General features: G+C 49.8%; 1 protein-coding gene and 1 long non-coding RNA gene across 3 annotated transcripts in view; one reads left to right on the top strand and one right to left on the bottom strand.

Annotated features, from left to right (window-relative positions):
- slc4a11 (solute carrier family 4 member 11) overlaps positions 1 to 482 on the bottom strand; it is a 95,939-nt gene extending 95,457 nt beyond the window's left edge. For both annotated transcript variants that reach the window (XM_030116261.1, XM_030116262.1), the window contains exon 1: positions 306 to 482. In XM_030116261.1, the coding sequence (XP_029972121.1) occupies positions 306 to 342 (37 nt within the window). In that variant the 5' untranslated portion in view covers positions 343 to 482. The remainder of the gene's footprint in view (positions 1 to 305) is intronic.
- LOC115406318 (uncharacterized) overlaps positions 1 to 10,681 on the top strand; it is an 11,917-nt gene extending 1,236 nt beyond the window's left edge. The window contains exon 3 of the long non-coding RNA XR_003933520.1: positions 10,260 to 10,681. This is a non-coding gene — a long non-coding RNA (uncharacterized LOC115406318). The remainder of the gene's footprint in view (positions 1 to 10,259) is intronic.
- Positions 10,682 to 21,115: the final 10,434 nt, after the last annotated feature.

Below are 21,115 nucleotides of genomic sequence, written 5' to 3'. Positions count from 1 at the left end.
GAAAAAGAGCCGAGCACACGTACAGGAAAACATCTGCATGTGTGGCGGCGGAGCGGGCTGAGCGACCCCACCTCCTCCGAAAAGGGAAAATAAAAACAGGATTTCTGTCACTGCCACATTCCTCAGTCCACAGCGCAGAGTGGACGCGAGACGGGCAGGAAAACATCTGTCCTCCGTCACACTGGAAGTGGAAGAGGAGGAACACAGCCCAGCGCCGCGCTCTCGGGTTTCATGAGGCAGGGAACCCCGGGTTCTCCCGGGTTCTCCCGGGTTCTCCGAGTCGTGAGCGGCGCCCGTCCACTTACCTGAAGGCACGAAATGCAGAACTTTGTTGGTCTCCATGCTGAGCGAGCGGTGGCGGTGCACACTTCCTCTCTGCGGCCGCCTCCCCCCAGTCAACCCATCATGGTCGTTATCCGGCGCTGATGAGTGCGAGGCCACCTCTGCTCCGGGCTGCGCTGCTCTGCTTCTGACTGCCGCTCAGACACATGCAGTGACTCAGCCCCGCTCTGCCAGCCTCCTCACCGCCCCGCCGCTGGGTCCTAGTGCCCCTCCCCCCCCTCCTCCTCACCGCGCCGCTCCATCCCGGCCTCGTGTCGGGACACGCCTCCTCGGCACAACGCAGAACCGCCGACACGCAACATGTCCTCTCCAGAGCCGGCCGCCATCCTCAACGGGAGGCGATCCCGCCCGCCGTCGCTCCCGTATGTCCGCCGGAGGAACGAGGAGACGCGGCGAGAACGTGAGCCGTCCTGAGATCAGACACAGCCGGCTCACGACCGTTTCCACTTCCCTCTAACTCCCGAGTGGTTTCATTCATCGTACAAAACGAGACGGACGAGTCCAGACAGATTTACCACGTTCGGCCCGTTTCAGCGTCTGTTCATTGGTGAGTTTATTGGTGTGTGTCATGAAATGGACCCACTGATCAGCCGTAACATTATGACCAACATGAAGAAGGTCCAGACTGACACCACAGACTCCGCTGCAGCTCTGAGCCTGAAGTCAAGATACGGGGGTTCTGGCAGTCTGGCTCCTCATGGTGGAATTGTGGGGGTCCTGCACATCCCACAGATGCTCCAGTGGATTGAAACATGACGATCTGGACAAGGTAACCCGGCACCGGGACCTGGTCTGCTCTGGTGCTCAGCCTCCATCTGCATCCATGAGGCTGTTAGCAGTCCCCTGCGGTTCCGTGCAGTTCTCCGTGGTTCCTTGCAGTCCCCTGCGGTTCTCTGTGGTTCTCCGTGGTTCCTTGCAGTCCCCTGCGGTTCTCTGCGGTTCTCCGTGGTTCCTTGCAGTCCCCTGCGGTTCTCTGTGGTTCTCCGTGGTTCCTTGCAGTCCCCTGCGGTTCTCTGCGGTTCTCCGTGGTTCCTTGCAGTCCCCTGCAGTTCTCTGCGGTACAGGAACACCAGCAGCAGTAGTTCTGCTCCAGTCTGTGTTGAACTCCTGTCACCCGGCGCCTCGTTTCTCCCTCTCATCATGACCAGTTCTTCACCTGCTGGCGGTCATAATGTTTCGGCTGATCACGGTAAAAACAGAACTATGAGTCAAATCCCACAATTTTTCATGCTGAAAGTGATTAGAACTTCTTCACCCTTTAATGAGGCCTTAGAAACATTAGCCGTCCACGGATGGGAGATATGTTCGGGATAATTGGAAAATCAATATCGTGCAGCTTGGGAGGAACATCTGGCCGCGATGGAAGCTGCTTCTTTATCCACTTCCTCTCTCTGCCTCTGCACATTCTCTCTGAAGCATCGCTCGCTGCATAAAGCGTCAAAGCTATTCCCAGCCGGTCCAAACTGAGCACATCTGACATGTGGAGTTCTGCCGTAACGTGAACCAACGTGATGTTTCAAAATCAGAGAGTGAGGAAGACAATGGCGGCGGTGGCGGCGGGAACGCCGTGCGTGCTGCTACCTGGCATCGAACCCGCTGCCTGACGGCGGAGCGCCCCGAGACCAAGTGACAGTTCCCGGGTTCAGATTCGTGCTGACGCTTCTGCATCCAGCTGCCAGAATCTCCAGTGTTGCATGAGGAGATGCAACCCGGCTCCGTCTGCACAACATGTGACTGGATGATTCAGAGCGCCACGTCCGCCAGATTAACCGCGCAACACAGATTATTATCTAATCATGTCTGTGCTACACAGGAGGAAGTGCAGTCTCAACGCCATCATTCAGATCAAAGAAACGGCGTCGCTGCAACAAACTTCACTCACTGTGACGACAGGGTGACCGGCAGCAGGCCGGGTCCCTTCAGACCAGGTCAGGATCTGAGAGAACCGCCACTATGGAGGAACCGATACGACTGAACGTTTCCCTTCAGTTCAGAACGACTGCATCAAATCACGCCGTCGTTACCGGCTGCTGCGTTTCCCTTCCCTCTGCCTGGGAATCGGTACCAGGACTCGCCTCAGTTTCTGGTACTTTTGTGTGTTTATGTGATAATAAATGTTAATTTGCTGCTGCTGGCTAACACATGCTACCGTGCTAATGTCCGCTAGCGTGCTAAGTGATGCTAGCATGCTAACAGTCAGTGCTGAATGCAGGAGTTGTAGCCGTAGACCTGAGGCTGGTCTCTCCACAGCCCGGAGAGCGATCCGGTTCTGAACCAGGAGCTTCTGGATTAGAAGTTTTCCACCACAGAGAGCGGATCTGCGTCGTGTTTCAAGCACTTTCTCTCCACGATTGCTTTGCTGACATGCTAGCTACTGACGGCTGCAATGCTGTGTTCAGGTTCGGCTCGGAAAATCGGTACCAAAACGTGGTACCGTCTGCTTTTACATGAATCGGTTCTCGGTAGAGCCGGTGTAATTCACTCACCACCTAAAAGTACTGAATTCAGTACCAATAATTAATCCACGGTTAACTCAGATCATCTCCTTGACCTTGATACCCCATCAAGAAAGGATGAAAAGAAAAGCCAGCCTCAGTATACAGCTTGGAAACTTCATATAAACATTTTTAACACCATCACAGATCACATCTAAGATAGCGATTTGAAACCCAGCACAGCCAATCCGGTCCTGTTTTCTCTGACATCACGTCCTTACGCAAGTTAAGCCCCTCCCACAAGAACGCGCAACGAACGCCCCAATCACGGTTAGAGCCTCAGGGGCTCTTCTGATTGGTCAAAGATACCTGGAGCTGTCAAGATTCCTTTTCAGCTCAGAACAGAGACAGATGGAAACGCTGCGCCCTCGCGGTAGAGCAATTATGCTACACTCCTAAAGGATTATCAACGGATACTCTAACATTTAATCCAAAGAAAACACAGAAAAATTAGCATTGACTAGCAAAATCCTGCCTACAGCACCTTTAATCACTTCCTGCTCACAGAATTTCCAGCATGTTTGATGAAACAGTGACTCCTCTGATGGAGCGCTGGAGTTACTGGCTGTAATGTTATCAACGGTTTGGTAAAATGTATAAATCTAACAGGCACGGCAGCCATTGGATCAAGAAGTTAATTTCTCACCCTGATGTAAATGCTCTGTGAAAGGTCAGTCATTTGCATAAGCCTGCAAATATAACATCCCGGCGTGCGGCGCGGCCGCCGGCTCTGCTTTGCATAAGAACTGTTACTCACTGCGAGGGTAAATGCGTCACTCGGTGAGCCGCGGCGCTTTTCCCCACAGGAGGATTCCAGGGTTCTCTCCACCGCCCGGGCAGGCGGCCCAGGTGGAGCGGCGGCCGCGCCGGCCTCCGCCGCCGAGCGGCCGGCGTCTTGCTAAATGTCAGCGCGGACGCGTCTCCACCTGTAGGCGCCTGGAGCCACAGGCCGGGATTTACATTTGCCTCCGTCTTTGTCAGAGAAGTCAAATCTCATTAAGGTGGAGCTGCTGGGTGAACCTCGGGTGACGGGGGAAGGTGTCAAATTAAGCTCGACGCAGTGGAAATGGAGGGAAGCGGCGGCGCAGATGAAGCTTCGAGGCGCTTTCAGAAGCTTCAGACCGGATTCGGTCCGGTCTCCGTCAGCTCCGATCAGCAGCTGAGAAACCATTTGCATGGCGGTCCACGTCCTCCCGTTTCTGCTTCAGGAACGTTTCCACAACAACAATCAGAAATCATCCATTTCCATGGAAACGGCAGAAACACTGAAAACCATGTGGTTCTCATGTTGGGCCACTAGTTGGTGCTGTTGGGTTTGTTCCAGTAATGAAATCACATAAAACAAAACACTCGAAACACAAACGATTGAGAACACAGACATTCATACGGACAGAACACCGAGTTGGATTGTTGTTGTTATGGTGACTGTCAACTCTAACACCACCCAGACCAGCGGAACCTGGACTGAGACCAGGACCAGGACCAGGAGAACATGGACCGGGATTCATGACTCTCTGGAGGAGAACGTTTCCGTCAGTCTCATCTACTGAGCATGTGCAGAACTACTGTTCACTGCGGCCGTGCAGCAGTGTTGTGTTTTCCCCCCGTTTCCATGGAGACCGATCATTTTCAACAAGTTGCCTCTCTAGTGACTCCAAGTACCGTAGTCGTGAAAACGAAAACCCAAGATGCTACATTTTCATGTTCCATTTTCATTTGAAGCCTCAGCATCAAGACGACGGGCCGGATGTTTAACGCCGACTGCTGAGGGATGTTCGAGCGCGAGGCTCACATCCACTCAGTGACCTTGAACTCTTTGTAAGCCGAACCTACTTCACTCTGTTGATTCACAGTCAAGAACTGAACAAATATCAGGAGGTTACAAAGTTAAAGGGAGGAATTTTCCATCAACCAGGTGAAATATTCCAGTAATCACAGCTTTTCTGGAGATATGAAGAGCAGAAAGAAGCTCCTGGAAGAAAGAGCCCATTTATACTACATAATTCAAAATGCTGTTTATACTGTGACGGTACAGTTCCTCAAATGAAAGCTGTTAATTGTCACCACGATCTCCACATGAGCGAATCGCAAAAACACTGAGTGAACTGGAATAAATGACATTTCCATCCGTGACGCATTCATGCTGTGCAAATTCAAAATGACAGAAAAACATGAAAGAACCGCGATAAATCAAAATCAATTCAACCACTGTGTGATGGAGAGGTCTCCGAGGTCACCGAGGTCCCCGAGGTCCCCGAGGTCACCGAGGTCCCCGAGGTCTCCGAGGTCCCCGAGGTCCCCGAGGTCTCCGAGGTCACCGAGGTCACCGAGCCGGAGTGACAGTCATGAAAATCAACCGAATGAACGAAACGCGACATGACGAAAAAGTTTATATCTTCACAAAAAACCTAATTGGCTCCATGCAGGCCGGTTTTGGCCCCCGTGCCTCATGTTTGACACCTGTAGTCTATCCATGCGGTGGAGTTACTTTTGAGGGATACTCTGTGGGAGCAGTAACTTCCTCTGGTCACAGCTGGCTCTCGGCCTCCAGACGCTGCCGGTGCTGCAGCTGATGTGGTTTTCAGCGGCAGTCTGGACTGATTAGAGCGCTGTTTGTGTTTAAGGTGATCGCCGGAAGCGGTCTTAGTCAGTCTTAATAAAATGCCAATTGTCAACAGTTCACTTCATTCCAGAATAGCAGCGGCGTGCCAGGCTTCAGAGAAAGGGCATGGCGCACGGCGCTGCAGATCATCCTGCTGTCTCGCTTTTGATCATTAACCCTTCACACGCCACGCTTTCAACTACTCTCAGATTTATCTTATGATGCCAGGCTGCTGCTCGGGCTCCACTTCCTGAAACCCCCATGTAACGGCTGATAAATCACAAATTCATATCGATAAATAAAATGACATAAAATCCATGAGACGAGCCGGCTGATTCCAGATGAAGCCACTTCGGCGAGGAGGAAAACGTCTTTTAAGACCAACGGCCGCGTGAAGCTGACCTGATTCAAGCTGCTTTGAGCCCCGTCAGAACACACACAGACAAGCACGGCGAGCGGCGTCGCGCAAAAACTGCAAGATTTAAAGGAGGATTCAGCATCCACATGTGGACCTGAGAACAATCTGCTGCAGGTCTGCTTGAAGCCACGATGGAGCCTCGAGCTCCTTCCAAGCATGAGGAGCTGGACGTGTTGTTTAGGAATGTAATAAATATACTAGAGCAAACAAATCTGACAATAGCAACAACAAAAACTAAATATGAACGCTATCTGATAGGCCACAAAGTCAAAATTACAGGTGCAACATAGAAATGATCTTTTCATAAAGTCTACAAATAGAAGTCCTGTCGAGCCAGGTGAGAAAACGTCTCCAGCCTCAAACCACCTTCAGCATTTCTGACAAAGTCTGAGCTGATTCATACAAACAGTAAAAACAGACGACGCTAATTAATTTAAATGTAAAAGAATAGATGAGTATTTAATACCTCCGATGGCCTGTGGGGGCAGTGTTTAACACCTCCTACTTGTAAGCCAACACTTAACGGTGGAGGAGGAGAGCTGCTGACCTCGACTGGGGATATCACCGGAAGCTGGAAGGAAGACTTCCAGGACCCCCTCCATCCCGGCGCCACGTCTTCAGTGGAGGAAGTAGAAGCTGAGGTCTCAGAGGTGGACTGAGGTACCAGAGGAGGACTGAGGTCTCAGAGGAGGACTGAGGTACCAGAGGTGGACTGAGGTCTCAGAGGAGGACTGAGGTCTCAGAGGAGGACTGAGGTACCAGAGGTGGACTGAGGTCTCAGAGGAGGACTGAGGTACCAGAGGTGGACTGAGGTACCAGAGGTGGACTGAGGTCTCAGAGGAGGACTGAGGTACCAGAGGTGGACTGAGGTCTCAGAGGAGGACTGAGGTACCAGAGGTGGACTGAGGTACCAGAGGTGGACTGAGGTCTCAGAGGAGGACTGAGGTACCAGAGGTGGACTGAGGTCTCAGAGGAGGACTGAGGTACCAGAGGTGGACTGAGGTACCAGAGGTGGACTGAGGTCTCAGAGGAGGACTGAGGTACCAGAGGTGGACTGAGGTCTCAGAGGAGGACTGAGGTACCAGAGGTGGACTGAGGTACCAGAGGTGGACTGAGGTCTCAGAGGAGGACTGAGGTACCAGAGGTGGACTGAGGTCTCAGAGGAGGACTGAGGTACCAGAGGTGGACTGAGGTACCAGAGGTGGACTGAGGTCTCAGAGGAGGACTGAGGTACCAGAGGTGGACTGAGGTCTCAGAGGAGGACTGAGGTACCAGAGGTGGACTGAGGTCTCAGAGGAGGACTGAGGTCTCAGAGGAGGACTGAGGTACCAGAGGTGGACTGAGGTCTCAGAGGTGGACTGAGGTCTCAGAGGGGGACTGAGGTCTCAGAGGAGGACTGAGGTACCAGAGGTGGACTGAGGTCTCAGAGGTGGACTGAGGTCTCAGAGGGGGACTGAGGTCTCAGAGGTGGACTGAGGTCTCAGAGGTGGACTGAGGTACCAGAGGTGGACTGAGGTCTCAGAGGAGGACTGAGGTCTCAGAGGTGGACTGAGGTCTCAGAGGAGGACTGAGGTACCAGAGGTGGACTGAGGTCTCAGAGGAGGACTGAGGTACCAGAGGTGGACTGAGGTCTCAGAGGAGGACTGAGGTCTCAGAGGTGGACTGAGGTACCAGAGGTGGACTGAGGTCTCAGAGGGGGACTGAGGTCTCAGAGGTGGACTGAGGTACCAGAGGTGGACTGAGGTCTCAGAGGTGGACTGAGGTCTCAGAGGTGGACTGAGGTACCAGAGGTGGACTGAGGTCTCAGAGGTGGACCAGAGGTGTACTGAGGTACCAGAGGTGGGCTGAGGTCTCAGAGGGGGACTGAGGTCTCAGAGGTGGACTGATCTCAGAGATGGACTCATCCTCCATCCAAACTGAAGTCACTGAGGTGGTTGTGAAGCTCCTCGGTCTCAAGGCCCCGGCGGAGGATGAGATTCGCCCCGAGTACCTTTCGTCTCTGGATGTCCAGGGACTGTCTTGGTTGACTCGTCTCTGCAACATCATGCGGCAGACAGGGACGGTGCCTCTGGACCGGCAGACCGGGGTGGTGGTCCCCCTATTTAAGAAGGGGGACCAGATGATGTGCTCCAGCTATAGAGGGGTCACACTCCTCAGCCTCCACGGGAAAGTCTACTCCAGGTCCTGGACTGGTTCCACTGATAGTGTAACCTTGGATCCAGGAGGAACAATCCGGTGCCCAGACAGAGTTCAGACCCCCCCCCCGAGGCTGAGGCACATGAAAGAGTTCAACCCAACCAGCAAACCCAGAAGAGTCCGAGGAGTCACTTCAACACTGAAGCCGCTCCGAGGAAACTTACAGCAACAAAACTGGACAATGAAACAAAAGACGCACAAAACAACCAGAAAACACACAAAGAACGTGAAGTGCCACAAGTGGGAACGTGCCTTTCTTCCATTGTGGTCACTGACAAACACAACGTTCAAAAGATGTCCTGAAACTCAGCCGAAGGCAACAAACAGCAAACACAGAGATGACCGGAGTGTGTGTGGAAAACACCTTGACTAAACAGCCTGAGGCAACAGGCGAAGAGGACAAGCAAGTCGCAGCGCAAACAAACCAGGTCAACACCTGATTTCAGGAAAAACTCAACAGTTCAGAGAGAAAAACTTCATGTGACGGAGCAAACACTTACTTTGAAGAATTTCCCTCTGGGATTAATAAAGTATTTCTATTCTGTTCTTATACACAAAAAACCTGGAGCCTCACAAAAGAAACGGAGCAAAGAGTCGAGGAAATAAATGTTTGATCTGTTCGGATGATGACAAGAGGGGAAAGTTTCCACAGTTCAGTTCACCACCGGTTCAAGAAGTTCATCTGAAGCTAGAGGAGGAAGATGCTCTATAGTCTGATGTTAGAGGAGGAAGATGCTCTATAGTCTGATGTTAGAGGAGGAAGATGCTCTATAGTCTGATGTTAGAGGAGGAAGATGCTCTATAATCTGGACGTTGGAGGAGGAAGATGCTCTATAGTCTGATGTTAGAGGAGGAAGATGCTCTATAGTCTGGATATTAGAAGAGGAAGATGCTCTATAGTCTGGATATTAGAGGAGGAAGATGCTCTATAGCAGGGGTCGGCAACCCTTGGCCTGGCATTAACACTGGGCACGTTTACATGCGCCCCATATAATGGCTTATAGGGCAGAGCGGATGTGCCATGTAAACCCCCGAGTGGATCGGCTTCACTCAGAGAGGATTGTATTTCGGAGCAGATTGTACGAGGTGGTGTACACCGATCGATAATCCGCTCCGTGTCTCATATAAACGCCGCCTGACAGCGGAGCAGTATAAAACTGGGGATTATTTGTTCAGCATGCGCGCCGCTGTACGTGACGACGTGCGCAGTAAACGGGAAGCAGGACAGTAAAAAAACAAGCAGAAGAACACGACGGTGGTTGAAAAACACTTTTTTAATAAAAACCCCGAGAGAAAAAACACTGGAGAGGCGAGATGGAAGCAAATCACACACCAGCGAGTTGTTCAAAGAGCTCCATGGCAGAATACGAGTGTCGCTCGGACGGTGTTATGGATTAACTGGTTCCCGTGTTAACGAGTGACGGCGGAATTCTGTGTAAACACCTGCTGATAAGAGCAGTTGTTAAAGTAAGACTCACAAAAGACTGAACGTATACACTCACTGTAACTGTAGAAAACCGACGTTCGCTAGAACGAGTACAAGTCTCAGTCATCTATTGGTCACAAGTTAACACGGGCACCAGTTAATTTGAAACATCGGCACGCGGCTCACAAAGCACAAAGTTTATGAAAACACTTTTTGGAGTTAGTAGAAAAAATATTTTTAAAGATATGATTGTATGTGCTTTATCTGAATGGAATACATTTCCAGCTATGTTGGAAATCTTTTTGTATTTTGTGTTAACTTGTGTTTTAGTTGATAATGGCACAAACTGATGAGAACATTTTAAACTGGCACTCCATGACAAAAAGGCTGCCGACCCCTGCTCTATAGTCTGGACATTAGAGGAGGAAGATGCTCTATAATCTGATGTTATGAACTGATGAGATAAAAAAAAAAAACCAACAGCTCTTGGAAGTCAAGGAAAAAGTCAATAAAGTGAAATGTTCTTGAAGAAATCCTGAGAACAGATGTTGACCTGTTGGGACTGAACGTCTCTTTATGTAAACGAGTCGATGTGACTGGACTGGCTTTGACTCCAGAGTGACGAGAAGGATTCAAACTTAAAATCTGTCTGATCAGGATTCCTCACTTCGTGCTGGAAGAGCTAGCAGGAAGCTAACAGCCTGTTGTGTTGGTGCAGACACACACACACACACACACACACTCAACCTTTGACATGCTCGCCGCTCTGCTCCTCTGCAGGGATCTTTGAGGAACACTGGACTGGGACGGTGGAGGAGGAACGTGGAACCTGCGCTGTGTGGCGTTCTGCAGTCACGTTGAGCGCAGGCCTGCGAGAGCTGATCTGTAGTCTGGTGTAGTGCCGGACCGCGCGGCTGCGGCGTGTGCACGGCGTGTGCGTGGAAGGTGTGTGTGTGTGTGTGTGTGCACGGTGTGTGTGGTGTCCTCTTTGTCCTTGTGCCAGATGTCGGGATGTGGCGTTCCACTCATTAGGATGCCAACACGTCTCTGCTCCGTTAATACTTCTCGCCTGATGACTTTAAAGCCCGACGACCCCGCTTCTGACGAGGAGCAGGTAGAAGGAGGAAACACTGCAAGACACACACATGCACACACACACACCGCGACACACATCACAACACACACCACGACACACACCGCCACAGCCATCGCCTCCGTGAGTCATCAATCAGAGAGGGAATCCTGCGCCGCCGCCTGACGGGGAACAACCTTCATTAGCTCCTCTGTGTGTGTGTGTGTGTGTGTGTGTGTGTGTGTGTGGGCTGGTTCGGCTCGCTGTCTGTGTGTGGAGGCGTCTGTCGTGTCTCTCCGTCTCTGTGTGGGCGTCTGTTTTGTCTCCCTGTGTGTGTCTAGAAGCTGCTATGGCTGTCAGCTTGTGTGTGTGTGTGTGTGTGTGTGTGTGTGTGTGTGTTTGCTCTTTGTTGTTTCTGCTGGCACGGAGAGAGTCATAACATTCAGAAATAAAACGAGAGATGAAGGTAACGGAGGGAGGAAGACGATGAAGAGGAGGAAGACGTGGAGGAAGAGGGGAGCAGCTGGTTCTTGGTTCCCTGCTGCACACACACACACACACACACACTGCGGGAGCCTCCCGCACTCTGTGTGTGTGTGTGTGTGTGTGCGTGCAGCGGCGTTCCGGCTCGGAGCTGTAAGTATTGCCGAGGGGATGGGGGCATATTTCAGGTCACAAACTAGCTACAGATTTAATTTGAAGGAGAACAACTTGATTATGTTCTCCGAGGCAAACAACGGCGGAGGGAAATGTAACACACACACACACACACACACACACGACCAGGACTCGAACAGCAGCGGCTCTGTGCTGCGACGGATCGTAACATAAGGCCCGTGGACCAAAACTGGCCCACTTGAGGCGGCGATCCGGTCAAACCACCAAGCAAATGTTAAAAAAATCCAAGAGAACATGGATGAAAACGCAACATTTCACTGAACGCGTCGTTAAAACCAGCTTCACGTTGAGACCGGAGTCATTTTCCAGACAAAATGTTTTTATTTTCAGAAAAACATTTTCATGACGCACATCTGCAACACACGTGTAAATCTAAAGGTCATTATGGCTCCATTTACCGGTCCTGGTCACTCCACACACACACACACACACACACACACACACACACACACACACACACGAACACGAGAAATACATTTCAGGTATTTAGAGTTTGCATGTTCTTCCTGTGTGTGTGTGTGTGTGTGTGTGTGTGTGTGCGTGCTTCGCCATCATGTCAACACTGGAATAAAACCAGTTGATGGTCAGAGCCGCTGCAGAGCATCCTCTGATCAATAAGCCCGGCTGTTGGGATCACACCGCCGGGCATGCTGGGATGCGTCCGCCGGCCACTCCGTTCTCTCCGTCTTCCTCGCGGCTCGTTCTCCTGAAAGCGGCGCGGCAGATTACGGCCGTTTACGACGGCGACGCTCTCCGACAACAAGAACAAGCACGGAAACGCCATTTCTGATCAGCGGCGACCTCCCCGGCCGCCGGCAGACCGGCGAGAGATTACACGACGGAATCCGCCGCTAAATCTGCTAATCTCACCGAGAACCGTCTAATCCCACCGACGCACAAAAGTCTCCGTCCCCCCGTCCCTCTGATGGACGCAGCACTTATTTATATACAGATAAAACAAATGAGCTCCAGAGTAGTGCTTCATGACAGATTAACACACACACACACACACACACTGAGAATTAATGTATGCCTTGAACAGGAATACTTTTTTAAATTATAGCCAAATAATGAGCAAACAGGTCAAGCAGAGAAATAAAAACTCATCAGAATATTCTGATAACAGCTGGAGATCAGTGAAAAAGAAAGTATTTCGATAGTGAGTAAATATAAACATTATCAAGGAAAAGAAACTAATGAATTGTGACAAAAATAAGAAGTAGATTAACAATCATTAAAAAAGAAATTAAATATTCTAATCAATCAATCAATCAATCAATCATTAACAGGTTCAGTTCAGTGAATTAAAAGGAAACGATGAAGATGAGTGATTTAAGTTAAAGAAGCCAAAAATTCTATCAAACAAATTTAATGAAGAAATGATTTTAAAATAAAAATAAAAATGAAAAGATGAGCAGAATGTTGATCAAACAGAACAAATTCACTTGTTTCAGGTGAAAACTGGGTTTCTGCATTTTCCCTGGAGCCGCGTTTCCACGGTAACGGCAGAAACAGCGGGAACCACGCAGTTCTCCTGTCGGGCCACTAGTTGGTGCTGATTTTCACCTAAAAACACTACGGTGCAAACAGCGCCTGGATTTACTTTCCATTAAAGATCATTAAAATCATACTTTCATTTTCTTTTCATTCAAATTTAATTTTGAAAATGTTTAATATTTTTTTCAGTCCCTATCAGACAAAATGTTTTAATAATGAATAAAACCGGTGATGTTTTAAGAAAAAAACCGAGAGAAAAGAAAATGGATTATTGTAAAATGATCAGATATAAAACGTTAATATCAAAAGAACAAAAGTGTTTTAATTACAAATCCCTCCTGAAAGCTGAACCGAGGAGGAATAAGTCCTGAAATCACAACGTGATCAGGAGGATTAGGATTAACGGAGATTTAATCTGGAAATGTGTGAAAACAAAGGTTAATGATGTTAAATCCTCAGTGAGTCGATCAGCGGAGCTTCAGGACTTTCTACAACATCCAAGCTGTTTCAGGGCTGAAGCTGGATTCTGTCTGAGAGACGGGACGGGACGGGACGGGACGGGACGGGACGGGACGGGACGGGACGAGGCGAGGCGAGGCGAGGCGAGACGAGCCGAGCCGTCATGTGACCCAGCAGGGAAACACAGCAAGACGTCCTGACGCCTGGATGACATCCGAACCAGCGCCTGGTGACAGGACAAGCTGAGGGCGGCGGGCCACCGGGACTGGACCACGGGGACCACCCGGACCCCCCTGCACAGCGGCGGACCACCGGGACCAGACCACCAGCTTCCAGCGCTCTGGGGTTCGTTTCCACGGCAACAGAGCTCAGGACCACTGGAAACAGCTCTGAGGGGGAAACTTTATGAAAACACTAAATCTCCATGGAAACGGAGGGAAACAACTTTCTGAAAACACCTTTACTCTGTCGCCATGGAGACCGAGGAATCACTGGTCCTGGATCCAGTCTAGATCCTCCTGGATCCAGTCCAGATCCTCCTGGTCCTGGTAGTTTTAGAGTCGTAGCTATAAAGTAGAATATCACAGACTGAGTGGTTTCTTTTTCTTAGTTAATACCAGCAGCATCGCTACACATGAGCACACACACACACACACACACACACACACACACACACACACACACACACACACACACACACACACACACACACACACACACACACACACACACACTGCCCTCTGCTGGCAGCTCATCTTCTTTCTTCTTCACTCAGTTTCCAGCTGAAGCTTCTTTTTTCAGAAGTGACCAACAGCCACGGCGACCTTTGACCCCCGGTTTGCCCTCTCCAGTGCTGACGCAGCGAAATGATCATTGAGCCTCTTCAGAGTAACAAGATGTGGAAAAACCAATATGATCAATATTTACTTTCATGGTAGAGAAAATTAATTAAACACAGATTTAATAATTTTTCAGCTTTGAAATGAACCATTTTAATCAATTAGCATCAAACGGATTTATTCTTTACAAAAACGTTTATATTGATAAATATCTATTAATGTAAAAAATTAAGATTACAGATGCTTCAAATATGTCAAATGTCATTTTAAACTATTAGAATAAAATTAGATATATCAAATCACCTACGGTTGCAGCAGAGCATGCTTCATTAAAACATTTTTTTGGATTTCGAAGTTTAACTGAACCAAAGGTAGTTTTTAAGATGACTTTGGGATTATTTTGTAATAATTTTAATATCACGTTACAGAAACTTGTTCATTCCTTACAATACTTTCATTTATTGTGATTATTCTATATTTCTTATGTTGCTGTGAATAAAAACCTTGTCATTAAGGTCAATGCTCTCACATATTTTCACCTTTTTTCTTGATATTTTAATACAAATCATTTTATAAATTGCAATTAACCTGCATCATTATATAACCCCAAATGAAATATATTAAAACAAATGTTTCTATGAATTTATTTTGATTGTGTCAGTGTGATTTACCATCATCATCTAAAATAATGAATATAATAAAAATGCAATTCATACTTCATAAGTTGATGCTAATTTAATGCTAATAATGATCATATTGAACTAAAACACAGAAAACCTTGTTTGGATCACTTTATGAATCATTTCCTTCTGGTATTTATGTGGTCACAGATTAACGTCTGACTCCTGTGTGACTCTCATGGTTTCATCGTCGTCAGCACATCTGACTGGACCGGGCTTCAGCTGCGTGTTCAGGAGCGTCTCTGCAGCAGAACCTGAACGCAGCGCGAAACGGTGAGCAGCAGGAAGACGGCGCGTGGCTCTGGGCGGGACTTCCTGTCCGCCGCCCGGCTCCAGACTTTCAGACGCTGGCCGAGCGCCGCGAGCGAGAACAACAACAAGATGAGTCATGGAATCACACACACACACACACACACACACACACACACACACACACACACACACACACACACACACACTCAGCCGCCGCTCTGTCAACTTTTCAATCAATCTGATTAAATTCTGCTGAACTGACCGAACCAGGACCCCGGTAAGACCCTTAATCCCAAAACCATCCTTTAATCCTTCAGTCCGACCAAACAGAAAACGCCGAACATCTCCCCAACGCCGTCAGGTGATACGGTTTCGCTGTGTTTTCTTAATACGGGGAAAACACAATCTTATCAAAGACGGGTTTTTTTCCATTTCTGGACAGCAAAAAGAAAAATAAACAGCAAAAAAAAAAAAAAAAAAAAAAGACAGAGAAGCTAAGTGGATGTCTGGATGTCGGTCAAGGTCAACCTACGAAGCTGCAGTTTCAGTAATGACACTGTGCGATTTCGAGGGGATTTCACCACGATTTTGCCGTCGCAGACCGCGCTGCGTCACCGTGGAAACATCGTAGCGTCGGGACGTCCGGTCGGGAGGCCGTGAGCCGTACAGTGTGAGAACGCTCACGAGGAAGGATTAATTGCTGCTACGTTCTAACGCTAATGCTGTGACCTCCCGATCAAACTTCTGGCATGTCAGAATTTCTCGCCGGAGCCCGTACAGCGTGAGTGGCGTTACGTCACCATTCTACGTTCGCACCTGTGCAGAAGACGCCGGCGGAGCTCACTATATTCATCATAACGTTATCGGCTACAGATGAGGAATTCGCCGAGGCAGTATAGTGTTTACAGCAACATTGGCTGGCTCAGTGCGGCTCCATGCTAATGCTAATTGCTAATGCTAACGTGAAACTATCATAGCTACAGTAAAACAATATATAGTTTACATGAACGTTACCTCAAGCTCCTGATGAAGGATGGACATCCCATAATGACCACGTCTCCTCAGCCATTCACGTACCCAAATCCTTTTCTTTTTTTTCCAGTTTCAGCGCAGAAGACGGCGCACACAGCTGCAGCAACTTGCTGCCTGCTCGCCGTCTTGTTGTCATGCACGCTGTGGTTGTCATCGGAACGCGGAACCTTGGTCTTTCGTTGTTCACACTCGAGCACGTCGTGCCGTCACACGCCGACTGACGCCGTGGTTGTCAATAATCTTGTCCGACAGCAGTCGTACAGTATGAGTGCACGTCGTCGGGTCAGAGAGAGTACGAGTGACGAACCCAATCGTGCAGTGGGAGCATTTCCCCGACAGTCAGATTTATAAAATCGCACAGTGTCCGCCCGGCATTAGTCGTTCTGTCTTCCCTCAGGATCACATCTGTGGTGGTTTGACTCCACTGAGTCCTTTCTGCTGCCCGTAGGGGGCGCCGCACTGTCCAGTTCAGACAATCAGTTAAGCACCATTATTTGGTCGGTGAGATCGGTGGGAATGTGCGGCTCCTCTGGCTCGAACTCACTAACAGAATTGGGAAGCCCCGCCTCCTTCCAGAAGCTGCTTCCTGTTTGGGAGGAGCTTATCGAAGAATTCCTCCAGATTCTGATTTCATAGCTTCCAGAGGCCTTCAGGTCTGGATCTGCTGTAGAGGTCAAATGAGAGCAAAAGAGCAACAGAGGTCAGAGGTCACAGCAGGCTTCATGTCTCAGCGAGACCTCAGATGGTTAATTGACCCTAATCTTCAGAAATACAATTAAAACATTTGAAAAGGTATGGTCTTATTTTTGTGAATTAATATATAAATACGGACATACAGATTGATTTACTGATTGATGCACAGACTGGCAAGTCTTCAGGGAGGCAGCAACTTATGAGGGAGAGGCGGACCTGGAGGAAGACACCTCCTCCGTCCTCGGCTTCATCTCTAAATGTGCTGATGATATACGACCACCAAGAAAATCACCTGCTATTCAAACCAGAAACCCTGGCTGAATGCGGCGGTGAGAGCTCTGCTGAAGGCCAGGGATGCTGCGTTCAGGTGAGGCATCAGCACTTAGAGTGGCGAGAAGACAACTGACTGCAGGCATCGCAAGGGCCAAAGCCCCATAACGCCCAGAAAATCCAGGGCCACTTCGCCACCAACGACCCACGGCGTATGTGGAGGGGTATTAAGTGTATTACAGACTACAAGGCCAGGAATGCACAATGCCCCAGAGACCCCTCCTTGCCAGATGCACTAAACAGGTTCTACTCTCGCTTTGACAATCCGAACCCCCCCCCCCCCCCCCCCCCCCCCCCCCCCCAGCACCAGACTCACATCTTCACCTGACCACACACCCCTCAGTGTGACCGCAGCAGACGCAAGGAAGACGCTTCTGGGTATCAACTCCCGCAAGGCTGCAGGCCCTGACAACATCCAGGGGTACTGAGGGACTGACCCACCAGCTGTCTGAGGTGCTGGCAGACATTTTCAACACCTCACTGTCTCTGTCCTCTGTCCCCACCTGCCTAAAGACTGCCACAACTGTCCCTGTCCCCAAGTTCTCCACAGTGACAGGCCTGAATCGACCGGTTGCCCTGACCCCGATCGTCATGAAGTGCTTCGAGAGGCTCGTCATGACCCACATCAAGGACTCCATCGACGTCACTGTGGACCCCCGTCAATACAGGAGAAACCGCTCCACTGGACGCCGTCTCCTCAGTGGTCCACACAGCCCCCACCCACTGGGAGAGCAACAACTCCTACGTCCGTTTGCTCTTCCTGGACTTCTCCTCAGCCTTCAACACCATCATCCAACAGACTCTGGTGCAGAAGCTTTCCTTCCTTGGGCCGAGATCCACACTGGGGAACTGGGTCCTGGACTTCCAGACCAACAGACCTCAGACCGTCAGGATCCAGAGCACCACCTCCTCCTCCGTCAGCCTCAGCACCGGCTCCCCCCAGGCTGTGCTGAGCCCCCTGCTGGTCACTCTGCTGACGTACGATTGCTCGGCGACACTCCGGCTGTCGCATTGTGAAGTTTGCGGACGACACAGCAGTAGTGGGATGGATCTCCGACAACGATGAGTCCAACTCCAGAGAGGAGGTGGAGCAGCTGGTGCAGTGGTGTGGAGACAACAACCTCTGCATCAATGTGAAGAAGACCAAGGAGATGGTGTTGGACTTCAGGAAGGACAAGCGCCCCCTCCCTCCCCTGCACATCGGTGGAGCAGCCATGGAGACGGTCTCCAGCTACAGGTACCTGGGTGTGCACATATCCAGGGACCTCACCTGGAGGATGAACACTTCCTGTCTGGTCAGGAAAGCCCACCAGCGACTCTACTTCCTCAGGAAGCTGTGGAGGTCTGGGCTGGGGATCCCGGTCCTGAAGAGCTTCTACCGCTGTGCGGTGGAGAGCGTCCTCAGCAGCTGCATCACCGTGTGGCAGCTGACCGCTGCTGAGAGGAAGACTCTGCAGAGGGTGGTGAAGGCTGCACAAAGACCTGCTGGGAGCAGCCTGCCCACCACCTCGGACCTCTACTCTTCACGTTGCAGGGGGGGGGGCTCTCCGCATCTTCAAAGACACCACTCATCCAGCACACAGCCTGTTTCAGCCCCTCCCCTCAGGAAGGAGCTGAGGAGCAGAGCAGAACCACCAGACTCAGGAACAGCTTCTGTCCTGAAGCTGTTAGACTGCTGAGCTCCAGTCGAGCTCTGGAGGCTCCGACTCCGCACGAGAGAGACCCTGCTATCACTGAGCACTACACCAGGTCACTGCTGCTGTAACACTGTCTGCAAATACTTTTATTATTTATTTTTTATTTTTTATCCTTATTATTATTAGTATCCCTTGAGTTACTCCTAGAATTAGGCTTCTGACCCGGGACCTGAGTACCCCTTTTCCTGCCACAAACATGTTAATGTGAAATGGGATGACAATAAAGTTTCTTGAACAGGCTCCACAGGCTGTGAACGTCTGCTTCATCGAGGGAGGCGAGGCGAGTCTGAGACCCAGACCCAGACCCAGACCCAGACCCAGACCGTCCACGGTGAGAACATGAGGATCTCTTCAGACCAACGCCATGGCCGTCCTTCTATCCATCCGTCGGGACTCCTGAGCCTCGCTCGTGGAATCAATCCTTCATAGTTTGTATATTTTATGAATCTCGAAGAAGAAATAAATAAAAGAGGAACCAGCATCTGCTTGTTGCACCTCCAGCGTTTTCAAAGTATGCAATGTGAATGAGACCCTGCTGAGAACACACACACACACTGAGAACCTTCCCTTCGCTCTCTTCACGCCGCCGTCCATTTGATGTCAATGATTAGACTTTTGTTTAGGTCGGCTCGAGTTCAATAAAAGTTACATGAACAACGTGACATTGAGACTGTTGTTAATGCTCCGGGTTCCAGCTGTTCGTCTTGTCTTTCAATCTTCAGACTGAATTGTTCTCCGTGTTCTCCACCAACAGCACCAGCTAGTGGACCACGTGAGAACCACATGGTTTTCAACACGTCGTCGTGGAAACGCAGCCTTAACAGCATGGAGGAATCAAACCGTCGTCGAGTGAATAATCCTGTCCAGAACAGACTCGGACATTCCCGATCCGGCTCGGTCTCTCCTGATCTCTGGTAGGCCTGGGCGATATGACAAAAAATGTTATCACGATATAAATTTTCTTATCAGTCGATATCGATAATTATCACGATAATTGTCAAATCATTTTTTCTTTCAAATTTGACGGCTGATTCTTGACCATGAGTGAAAGTTGACAAAACCAGATGCTGCTTTTGTAATTTAACCAGTCTTTAATGTCAGAACATGACAAACTACTACACAGCATTTCACAAATATGAGGAACATTGCACAAAATTAAAAGTTAAAATGCAGAACATTGCACGGTGCCCGAAAAAAATGCTGTAATGAGGGTTTGTTGCTGCTTGGGCTCAACACTCAGGGTTTCCGTTAGATCTTTTCAGTCTAGGCGCCCCGCCCTCGCTAAATTCTGCAGCGCCCGGACAACAGACATGAAAAACAATGTAGTAACAGCTCCGCGTTTGCGGCTAACATTAGCAGTTGCGCTCAATCGATTGAGCTGGGCGCTCTGCTACGAGTGAGCGCCGCCGAGCAGCAGTGCCGCCCCGCTCTGTGCCGCTTCGACGCTCCGTGTGAGCAGCGCACTGCTCGGCATCGCTAGGCTAAAATCAAAATACCACCAAACAACTGAAGATGAGGGGCCTCTCTTGTCTACGATTCTTTCAGCATGCTTTGAGTGGGTCGGCTCGGTGTAATCCTCCGTGTCATCATCGCTCATTTTGGCTGTGGTGTTGTCCTTTAGCTTTCATGCTCTGTGCGAGCCGCTCTGGTCCTCCTCACCTTCTTCTTCGCTTGAATGTTGGTCGAAAACTAGCGTTCATGTCGCATTAGCGCCCCCCTTTCTCTGGTGTTTGGGTGGTGTAATTACAGTTTAAATCTATCGACTTTTATCGAACGTTTTAATTATTTCTATTGACAAAAATTATATTTCGATAATTATCGCTATCGTTTTATCGCCCAGGCCTAATCTCTGGGTTCAGACTGGATTCATTCAGGAGAAGAAAAACACTGCTTCACTCCAGAAAAACAGATTTTCATTCTTTAAACCTTAATTTAGCAGGTAGTTTTCTTTCTATAAAGGCCATCTGGCCTCTCATGAAGGAAAAAAGCATGAATTTGGCTCCATGATGTTGAGAACTCTGTATTTTAAAGGACCTGAAGCGGAGCGGCGTGGAGCCGTGGTCAGCTCTCCGTCCTCAATGTATCCGACCAGAAGACACACATATGGTCTTAACCCCGTCCAGGTTTTCCCCCGGAACGTGACCTGTGCGGGACTAAGAGGGTCACGGCCGAATCCTCCGGGGTGGGTCGGCGTGTCGAGCGCGGCGTTAACAGCATGGCGGAGCGGCGCTCCGGTCCCTCCGGACGCCAAACAGCGAGTTCGCTCTCCGGCCGGCAGCAGAGTGCCAGCCAAATGGCATCGGGAAGAGGGAAGTGCTAATCCTGGTTAAGACTGACAGTTACACAACGCACGCCAGATGTGTGTGAGTGTGTGTGTGTGTGTGTGTGTGTCTGTGTGTGTGTGTGT

Source organism: Salarias fasciatus, chromosome 19 (assembly GCF_902148845.1).
Source record: "Salarias fasciatus chromosome 19, fSalaFa1.1, whole genome shotgun sequence".
Classification (NCBI taxonomy): Eukaryota; Metazoa; Chordata; class Actinopteri; order Blenniiformes; family Blenniidae; genus Salarias; species Salarias fasciatus.
This window is presented reverse-complemented; position numbering and strand designations above follow the sequence as displayed.